General features: G+C 39.0%; 2 protein-coding genes across 2 annotated transcripts; both read right to left on the reverse strand.

Moving 5' to 3' along the window:
• Positions 1 to 484: 484 nt before the first annotated feature.
• dand5 (DAN domain family, member 5) lies at positions 485 to 1,596 on the reverse strand. Its single transcript, XM_044345699.1, has 2 exons — positions 1,120 to 1,596; positions 485 to 781 (listed from the first exon to the last, which is right to left on the reverse strand). The coding sequence occupies exons 1-2, from the start codon at positions 1,594 to 1,596 to the stop codon at positions 485 to 487; spliced, it is 774 nt and encodes a 257-aa protein (XP_044201634.1).
• Positions 1,597 to 5,544: 3,948 nt separating this feature from the next.
• On the reverse strand, positions 5,545 to 10,756 carry tspan34 (tetraspanin 34). Its single transcript, XM_044345700.1, has 8 exons — positions 10,600 to 10,756; positions 9,014 to 9,089; positions 7,834 to 8,049; positions 7,050 to 7,124; positions 6,808 to 6,915; positions 6,276 to 6,422; positions 6,067 to 6,159; positions 5,545 to 5,974 (listed from the first exon to the last, which is right to left on the reverse strand). The coding sequence occupies exons 2-8, from the start codon at positions 9,068 to 9,070 to the stop codon at positions 5,918 to 5,920; spliced, it is 753 nt and encodes a 250-aa protein (XP_044201635.1). The 5' UTR covers positions 9,071 to 9,089; positions 10,600 to 10,756; the 3' UTR covers positions 5,545 to 5,917.
• Between the last annotated feature and the right edge of the window lie 126 nt (positions 10,757 to 10,882).

Below are 10,882 nucleotides of genomic sequence, written 5' to 3' on the forward strand. Positions count from 1 at the left end.
AATGAGTCAAAAAGTTTATCAGAAGATAATATGAGGCTTCAGCGATCTGAGTTAGTCAAAGTGGATATTTTCCACAGTTACAGTCTTTTTAATGTAATAATTCCCTCTCTGTGTGTGGGCAGACAGTGTTTTCCTGGTTAGCTGCAGTGGAAGGATCATAACAAAAAGAGGAAATCTGCCACTAAAAAGATTGTAACTTTGAAAGATATCGACTTCATTTGATTCATTTGGACAGCTGAAGCCTCATATCAGCTTATCAAATACATTTTCAAATACATTTTTGCACAGAAGGAGGGCTGTGGATTTTGTCCCCCATCACTTACACTCACTTGAAAATGCATTATGAAGGGATCTCTAAATGGCTGCTGTTTTGTGACAGACTTGAAATATGTGAATCTATCCTTTAACTGTAGTTAAAGGATAGATTCACATATTTCAGAAAACAACAGTGTCATGTATTCATGTCACCACAGCTGAAAAACAATTAGAGGTGTGTTGAAGCTGCAGTCTCAGCGTTCTTCTCCTCACGTCCCGTCTCACACTTGCACTCCTCCACCACCATCACGCTCTTCTCCCGGACCTCAGCTCCACAGCGCAGGGGCACAGCCACAATGTGAGCTTTGGACGGGGCGCAGCGGGAGCAGGGGGCCTGGCGGTGGGACCCCACCCCGGCACCCGGCCCGGAAAACTCCCCTTCAGATGGAACGAACAGGGAGCTGCACTGGCCGAAACACAACTTGTTGTGCACTGTTACTGTGTTGCATCCGTCTGCTGTCACACGCTGGGAAGATGACAGAGAAGCACGAGATTAGGTTAAACATCACAGCAATATTGTCAGTGTTACCTCTGAGGGTGTAAAAATCAACACAATGTGTTTATGTAGGTCCACACCATCACTGCTAATCCACCAGCAGAGCCATAATCAGCTTTATGAGTAAGCAGACATCTCTCTAATTGCCACTGAAAAATCAACACTTCCTTGCACTAGGAAATTTGCTATATTCTATTTAAGTGTGTAAAAAAAATCACTCATCTAAATGTTATTTTTCATGCTCAGAAATATATTTGGCAGAATGAGGAAATAAAGTCTTAGAATAACACAGGATATAAACATCTTACCTGAGCGAAAGGTACTGCAGTGCATGTCTGTTTGGTGTCCTTCAGGTTGACTGGCAGGGACATGGTCATCTTGTCTCCTTTATCTATGGCTCTCTGCCACATCTGCAGGCCTTGTCTCTTCTTTAGTTCCATCTCAGTGGGGTTTTTAGGGTGCAGGTGGTGTAGTGGATTCACAGGGGCCTTGGAGGCCGGACCTGCACGCCCCTGAGACAGGAAGGCAGGGAAGGACAATCTGGAGCTGAGGGAGGGGGCTCTTCTGGGGGTCAATCCCCGTCTGAAGAGCCCCGACTGGGCTAAGGCGTGAGGGTCCAGCTGCACAACTTTGACTATTCCCTGCAAAGGTTCATCGGGTCCGCTGCCAGATGACTCAAATTCGATCCTCGACCCTCTCAGAATGTTGTCAAAAGTGTTGTGAGGAAACGTGAACGCTACAGTTGTCCAACTCGACAGAAAGACGAAGCGGATGAGGAGGGCCATACTCTGACAAAAAAGGTGATACTTCTCTAAAATGACTGGAGAAATAGTACAGAAATGTTAAAAGACAGACTAAAAACAGCCAAACAAATACAGCAAAAGTCAGTATAAAGAAACAAAACAAACAAAAAAAAAAATCTGGTGGTGTGGTCCAAGGTCCCAAATGGTAAACTTGCTGTCAGTGCTTTGACAGTGTGATGGAGGGAGTCTTTTATATAGACAGCTGCCAGTTCTCACCTGTGTTTTAATGCAAAGAAGGTGTCGCAATTCCCACACCAGACCAGACATCACACCAAGCTTAAAAATCCAGGTCGTGGATGGTTGCCAGACTGAAAGGATTTCAGTTTCAAGGTGAGTGTTAGAAACATGGTCATAAAACATCTGAAGAGGGATTTTGATCTCTGAGTTTCTGAATAATGGAACCTGTGGGTTGATTCAGTGGGTGTGCTTTAATTTAGAGTATTTTGGTTTTTTAGTGAAAATTTTAATGGATAATGGGTGAAAAGTTAAAGGGAAAATCAACATAAAGTGTCTTTGTTTAATTAGCTACACGTTTAACACATCTTTGCCTAAAAACATAAGTCCAAAATCTCCAAATGGTGTTGAGATCTGGTGGTTTTCAGCCATTTCAACCAGCCTTTGAAACCATTCAGATTTGACTGTGTGAGTCACATTTATTAAATCAGGATTAAACCCCCTTGAGTTTCTCATTTTTAAGGGGGTCCCAAAACATACACTGACAAAGACAAACTGATACAAAACACAACACATAACACAACAATGCAAAAGAAAAAATGAGAAAATTATGGATTTTTCTTGCATCCTGCATACAATATATTACAGATCATTCAAAATTTTCTGTACAAGCATCAAAAGTCAAGTACAATATGCAACATGCACATAAAGGAAATGAGTGTAATTGAAACAAACAACAAACCAAAACACTGCAAACTTAGTAGGGAATAAAAAATAAAAAATAAGCTTCAGGGAGACTGCTGTAGTTAAAAATGTTGTCTAGTCACCAATAAAACCTTCTTATTCAGCAGGTGTTCCAGTTTCCTCTGGCTGTAAAACAATGAGTTTATGTTCTCTGTGTTAACAGCCTCTCCCTTGACATCCCATCATTACACCATTAGACTTCAGTGTGTTCTGTCACCCGTGACCTGATCACACACGGGCTGTTGACGGGCCATCAGTTATAACAGAAAGGATGTTTGATTTTCTCATAGAGACCCGGATGTTAAGAGGCACTTTCTCCTTATTGCCTCCTCTCTATGCCTGTTTCCCAGAGCCACCGCTGAGCAGTGTGGTCCAGATAGGTGCAGGAATGGGAAAGTCCAGCGACTTAAGCTGTTTAATTCTCACAGACACTGATCTTGCACACACACCAGTTGGTGAGGTCTATATACCGATTTTATTGAATGATTGCAGTATTAGTAATAATATAAGATGTGTGAGGATGTGTTCAGTATTATTGACAATAAATAAATCTCTTCTTTTATCTGCAGGATAAACTTTTTCCACAAGAGGGCACAGTTTACAAAGTTTTAACTCCTCTTCCAATTCACCTGCTCTCTCACTGTAAGTTCAACTCAGTTCAGTTCAGTGTAGAAATTGTTTCGGCCTTTGACAATTATAATGACTATTATACTATTTTCAGAATGCAGAAACTCAGTTTAGAAACAAGGTTAGGTCAGGTTTATTGACTTTGTCAATTGTTTTACACAACTTCCTCCTTCTGTCGCTGATGGAGCCAAGAGATAAAGCCAATAAAACAAGATATAAGGAAGCATGGTGTTACAGTAAGTGCAGAAGAAATCAGTATTGTGCTTGTAAGAAGTGTCCCGACTGACGGGTTGAATCTTCTGAAGGAAAAGATCAACAAAGGTGGAACTTTCAAAGGTCATCTGGTCCTGACTATGATCGTCACTCTCTAAGCAGTGCTCAAGGAATATTAAAGGGTTATAGCTTATTGATTTCGAAGTGAGACACATAATGTACATATAGAAACAGCGGCAGAACATGTGGCAGGTATGAAACAAAGTGCTGCTAAAAAACTGTAAAATCCAGGTCATACATTTTGTCACATAGCAAGTAATTATCTAAGTAAACATACAAGCAAAGAAAAGATAAATTAATTATATTGTAAACATTCATTGTAAATAATGATAAATACACAAAACACATGTTGGAGACGGCTCCACTTAAATAACATGTGTATATATCCAATTAACTATCATGAAAGCTTTGAATAGATGTAACCTGAAACCTGACTGAGGAAGCATATTTTTGTATGTCAATAGATAATAATGTACTAAATGCTCATATAAGTACATTATGGTGTGACACGAGACTGGCTGACATGTTACTGTATCCTGACTTCACTTCATGTACTCTTAAAGTTTTCCTTTTCAAAAGCGCCTGCAGATGTATGCGCCTCCTACCTCAGAGTGAAAAGACACTCGGCATTGTCACGTGTTGCAATAAACTGCAGTTCCAACTGTTTTATGATGTAGGTAAGAGGGACATGTTTTCAGATTATGACGCCACTGAACGGGGTCATCAGGTATCTATGGTACAGCATGTTACGGGAAAACCTGCTGATTCAGCGGCCAGACATGAAGACACATTAAACTTCACTAACTAGACCCACTAAAGATATCCACAGTACACTGTAATCAGTCCTGTCTAACGTAACCTCCCCTGTGCTGTATGTATCAGCAGCAGTTGACCTGTGGAAATGTACTCACACTGCATAAAGCACAGTGAAGGAACCACAAGGCTAGACCAGAACATTTACAGCTTTCCATTCTACCATTAATAGCTGTTCACTGTTATTATTTATCACTGAGGTCTGACCCTATAAACCTCGCTAACTGTACTAATGGCCCGCAACACAATTGAGAAATGACTATCTCATTCAATCTGTTTGTGATTGGAAGTGTTTATGTGAAAAACTGATGAACTCTGTCAGGCATTTGAAACCACACAAATTTTTTTTTTATCTGTGCCATAAAATCACCCAGCATGTGCAGATAAAATACCAGTTATTCCTTTAGATGAAAAAAACAACAACAACTGAGATGCTAGACTGAGAAAGGACTGGTCTGTGTATAAATATTGAAAATATATCCTCATGATTTTGAAAATCAGCATATCAGGCCTTCATTCTGCACCTTTAAGCTTCCAGTCTCTCTCTTCCCTTTTAAACTTGCATTAACTCTTTTTTTTTTTGGCCACTTGGTGGCAGCAGAAACGAGCCATAAGCACAACATTAACACTGTCACCTTGTAAAGCTGATACAGTGAGTAACTTGGCAAACATTTGCTTATTTACACAACCAGCAAACACAGAGTAACACATGCAGTCATGTTTCTGTCCAACTGAAGAATGTACACAATAAATTGACTCTCCATTCAGATGTTTTTGCTCCCCACTAACTCCTGAGTAAAATCCTCTGTTAAGCTGCTAAATGCTTCACTATAAGCTCACCAGCTAGTCACAAACATCTGTCGGTCTGCTGTTTGGTGCAGTGAGTTTACAAAAATAAGCTGAAAGACACTAAAGCTCCACAGAACAAAGGTACAGTAGTCATGTGATCTATCGTTAATATAAAAATAGTGATTATACTCCCTTTAAGGACCAGTTCAGTTGTTTCTTAACTGTAATACTTACTGATGTTCTCTCTTTAAAGGATTTAACAGAATTATATTATGATATTTAGCATAGCAGAAATAATTTTGTACACATATTTACCAGCTCTGTTACATCAACTAGTACAAGTTTACTAGTAATAGTTGATGTGGATGATAAATGAACTGTTCTCATCTGACGTAGTTTTACTTTTAATCTTGACAAGCATGCGTTTGCATATTAAATGTTTACCAAACTAATGTATGAAAATATGTTAAACCAAAGAAAACCAGAATCATTTTATGAATAAAAAACAAATTGAGTCTGATATTTATTATTTCAATCAAAACATACAAAAATGATTTTATCATATCATTGAAGTGAAAGCATGTGATACAGTATTAACACCTGACAAACTGAATGCATTTTATTACACATTACTAATGTCCACACATAACTGATGACAGCCCTTTTAAAAACATAAATAGATCACAGTATAAATGTGCACTGAAACACAAACACAGCATCTCCATCGTCTGTCTCTCCATTTTGGATTGAAATGCTCAACATACTGACAACGCTTGTAGGCCTTAGTTTATCTGTCTGTTTTTAATTAAATAAAAAAGAAAACAAACTTTATACATAGAAAACAACTTTACACGCAAGATTTCTCCTCCAATAACAGGACACATCATGCTTTGTTACCGATGTCCTTGTAGAGAACCATCGAAACCACCATGGCAGCAATCTGTAAAGACAGAAGTTCATCAACACATCATCTAAACAAAGTTCAGAAGAGCTGGCATGTAGGTTAGGTCTCTTTGACAGTGTTTTCTGTACCTCAAGAGCGGCGATCCCTAAAGCCACAGCTGCAATTATCACAGCGTTGTCCACTATCAGATCCATCAGCTTGTCAAGGCAGCCATCAACCATCTGGAAGAGAAACGACAGGTTTTAGAAGAAGTAGAGAATAACTGTTGCTCTACATCACGAAATGGTTTTACTGCTAACGTGGATGAAGTTCTTCCACAAGTAACATGGTCTCATACCGAACGTTCTGCTGCATCTGCACTGCATGTACCCTTAACGTCAGTGATGGTGCTATTGCAACATGTGGTTGGATACTTTCCTCCATGGTCAGTGACATAAGGGGAGCCTTCAAAGTCTGTGTAGTTCATGTATCCGCAGCACTTAAACTAGAGGGGGAAAAAAGTGTTAGTGCCAAATCTTAACAAAAACAGTTCAATAGCCTTATCAGCAGTGCCATGATGTTGTAGCAGAGCGTGGACAGAGGTGCGGCCTGCTCCATCATGTAAAAAATATAATGTAAAAAAACAAAAAACAAAGACTTCCTTCCACCGAGGATATTAGATTTTACACTTTTCCATTACATTTGGTAAAATTTGGTGGTGATCAGCAAAGGGTTAGTACCTAACTGCAAGTCCCTTAGGGTTCAAAAACTCAAAGAATTGTTTGTGTATGCTCAAAGAGCCACAACCTTTGTCTCAAAAGTGGATAAAATGATTATCTGTGACCACAGCGATGTGCATATCTAAGATGACTTAATTATAAATACAGTACCTCCTCCATGGTGGCGTTCCAGAGAGAGGTCATAGCTTCGTTTTTTCCGTACTCCTTCTTGATGCTTTTTCTAACTTCATCCCCGAGACTCTTAAAAAGCTCATCAGCCTAAGAAGGACCAGGTTGACAAAAACACATCATCACGCTTTGTGACATTTTAGCACAGTTCTTCAGGATTTTTCAAGTTGCCAAATCTGACTGGAAGTTGTTGGCGAGGAGCTTCGCTTCTGAGAGGCACTTACCAAACCCTGAAAGACGAGCAGCACCACGGCTCCTGCTACCTCAACGAGGAAGATAATCAGCACGATACTGAAGAACTGAAAGGGGAGAAAATAGATAAATGATACTGTGAGTCTCTCAGTGTAAAACATTTGATTGATAGCAGCATTATGTCTCACCAAGAGCGTGAGAGACAGACTTGGACCAAAAACATTTAAGCAGATGTAAAGTTAGCAGGAAGCCGGTAAATACTTCAGGGATCAAACGTAAAGCTACAGTCTAAAATATTTAACAAGGTCCCCTGAGAGCCGTCACATCCATACTGAGAAGGCATTCTTCTTCTCTGCTGAAATAACCACTAAATATTTCAGCATTTGCAGTTACCAGAATTTATATCTAAATTGGCTCATAGTTCTCTCTTCTGTCCTTCTCTCGAGTTACTAATTAAAAATCCCTTTTATTTAAAAAAAAAAAAAAAAAAAAGAGGCTTATCTCACTTTGAACAGACTGAGACTGTACAGAGCTACCAAAAGTAACACAATAAATCAGATTATTTTAATTTGATTTAATTCAACTTAATTTCATTTGGAGAAAGTGTTCATTCTTCAAAAGGGTGGTGGTGGTGGTTGAGGGGGGTGAGTGGTGGGGGGGGGGGGCAGTTTAGCAGTATTTCAAACAGATACTGTTTTCAAAATATAAGTAAGTAAAAGGCTGCTACTGCTAATGATGATTATTATTGACAGTGTAATGACTTTATTCAGTGCTCTCAGTTCTTCAGCAGAGGTTGACCTGTCAATCATTGCTCACCGTCAGCAGCATACACCTGCTCTCCCTGATGGCTCCGCAGCAGCCCAGGAAGCCAATGACCAGTAGCACACCACCCACCGCGATGAGCAGGTAGCTGATGTTGAGCAGCTGGGATAAACCAGACGGATCATCTTCCAGGTGCTCCAGTAAACCCATTAGAGAACCGCTGTCCACCTTCACCCACACACCAACACCCAGGATGGCTGCACCTGCGGCCTGCACGGCGGGCGCAACACAAAAAGAGAGCCTGATAATTATATAGAAGAGGTTGTGCCTTTTTTAAAAGAATATTTTTTTTGAACAACACATACTTGCTTTTCTGACAAGCATTGAAGGACAGGTTCACAATTTTTCAAGTCAACAGTCAGGTGTCCATAGGAACAGTGAAAGAGGTTTTTCCTCGCTGTAATCATTCCTCCTGTTCATACTGGCTATTAAAAGATCCCCTTCAAATGTGCTTTCAATGGAAGTGATGGAGGCTGAAATCCACAGTGTGTCCACACAGTCTGTGCAAAAATGCATTTAAAAGTTTATCTGAAGCTTACATGAGTCATATCAAGTGGATATCTGCCACATTTACAGTCTTTTTAGCATTAAATTCCCTCTTTGTGTTTCTTGAAAAACTGTGAACCCGTCCTTTAAATAACGCTCATATTTGTTCATTATCATAGAGACAGGAAGCACTGTCTCTATCCGAAGGCAAAGGAAATCTGCCTGAACTCATTAATTAACACGTCATATCTCATTTGTTTTATCACCACAATAAAATGAACTGTATAAAGGCCATGCTTTACATTTACAGGAGGTTATCTGTGGGACTATTTCATGGTTGGGTGTGGTGACTTCCCATAGTCGTCATCAGAGACTCATCTTACATCTTTGTACATCTTTAATGTACAAAAATGAGAATGGTTTAGATATTAAGCGAATAAGTGTATTTCCTAAAATGTCAAACTATTCCTGTGAGCTATTACTGAAAGTACAAAGTACGTAGCTATGTTTTTCTTTTATTTTTTTTTTTACAGAAATAGATGGAAATATTCTGTAAAAGCAAAATATGAAGCCAAAGGGAATAGCTTGCTTTCTTTGATATATTACTTTGTGGGCTGTGTGTCTTCTATGTGTTTTCTTGTGGGACAGGACCATGAAACAAAGCCTGACAGCAGAAGCAGAAACTTACAAAGATGCCGCCGTTGAAGATGAACATCATGATTTTGAGAAAGCCCGTGCAACACATCTTGGCTGATATTTTCACACTGTAAAAAAAAAAGTTCCTTATTTCAGCAAAAAACTTATTGAGAGTACAATTGGTCACACTTCATATTAATCACTTAGGGGATTTTAGTTAAATGGACAACTTTGCCTTTTATCTCTTGTAGGAAAATCAATGGCATGGGGCTGGTGTATAACATAAGCAAGCACCAACATGGGTCAGATAGCATTTACTTTAGTTATACATTAACCACAGTCACTGGCAGTAAAACAGAAAGGGTCTTAACCTTCTTCAAATGTGGCTGAAAAGTTTTTCATGCTGACGTAATCCAGGGTTTTGGTTGAGGTGTGAGATAAGATACTCACTCAAAGCCACCATTTACTGTTATTTTTCCCTTTCCTGTGAGTCATTTAAAGGATTATCAAGCACCCGTGTGAGTCACACGATATGTTTGTGTGTTTCCTCCTCGCACATGCTGTTAGACTTCATCTGGCACAGAGAGGGGAATTTCACTTCCTGCAGCTTTGGACTTTTGTACTCGTTATTTGTAAAAACGTGATAAGTGTGGCACCCTTTATAAATTATTACCCCCGTCTGTGCCAGCAGAGAGTGAAAGTGTCTCTTCTACATTGTTTATAGTGTTTATAAGATGAGCTGAATTTGAGGCAAAACATACAATTTATGAAAAACAGATTAAAAAGTTGCCATATAACGAGGTCATGATCATGTTGTTGTGACCTGTTTCCAATTAATCATCTAAACGTGACCTCTGGTGAGATCATCATAAATGATAAAAACCAATCAACTTACTGGTAGCACAGAAGAACCATAAAACACAAACACAAACACACCCTTGTCCCCAACCTTGCACAACACTTGTCTCAGAGAAATGACCTTAGTTTTATAGTTATTGATCTTTTCTTCCTCATTGCAGCTTTGATTGTAACCTTCTTCACAGCTGTTACTTTGTTTCTGAGAAGCAATAAAATATATCACCGGCAATATAACATGTTGTTTACATGAATACTTTGCATGAAAGCAAAACGGGCAAATAACAGTATTAACTCTACTCAAAAAGTCAGAAAAAATCTGAAGATTAAAGCTGCTACTAGAAGTATAACCACTAAGGAAACCTTAACTTCCTGTTTTTATATTCCTGAACAGAGAAGTGAGATGGAGTGTACTTGGTTGTCTGTGAAATACTTCTAGTAGAGTTATTAATACAAGTGGCCCCATTTAATTATGGCTACTTACACAATGTGACATTACTCAGACATCAGATTGCTATTTACATCACTTTAAACCTTTGATTACAACAGAAATATGAGAATATAATATATATATATATATATATATATAATATATATGTCATTCATTAATCATTGTTCTGACTTATGACAGTAAGTTCGGTGTGACAAAAACAAACCACATTAAGGTTTCTGTTCATTCATCATCAGGTGTTTTGAGGTGGGTTTCAGATTAAGACTAAAAGGTTTTTAGTTGCTGAGTTTATAGATCGACATATGAATAAAACCTGAATATGGAGCTCGTACCTGTGCTGTAGTAACGTCTGTCCGCTGAGGTCTGATCAGTCAGGAGTGTCTGCTCAACGAAGCCTTCACATCCCCCTTTATAGTCTCGCAGGTTACACACACACACACACACACACACAGAGAGATAAAGATAGGGGGGAAAGAGAGTTCATGCCCTAAACGTCATTGACTTTGCTTTAGTGTAATATTTCCTGGTGACCAAAGTCCCTTCAAAAATAGAAACTTTACAACATCCATGGTCACAATAAAAATATAAAATATGATATGTCCGTTATTCATTATT

Source organism: Thunnus albacares, chromosome 3 (assembly GCF_914725855.1).
Source record: "Thunnus albacares chromosome 3, fThuAlb1.1, whole genome shotgun sequence".
NCBI lineage: Eukaryota > Metazoa > Chordata > Actinopteri > Scombriformes > Scombridae > Thunnus > Thunnus albacares.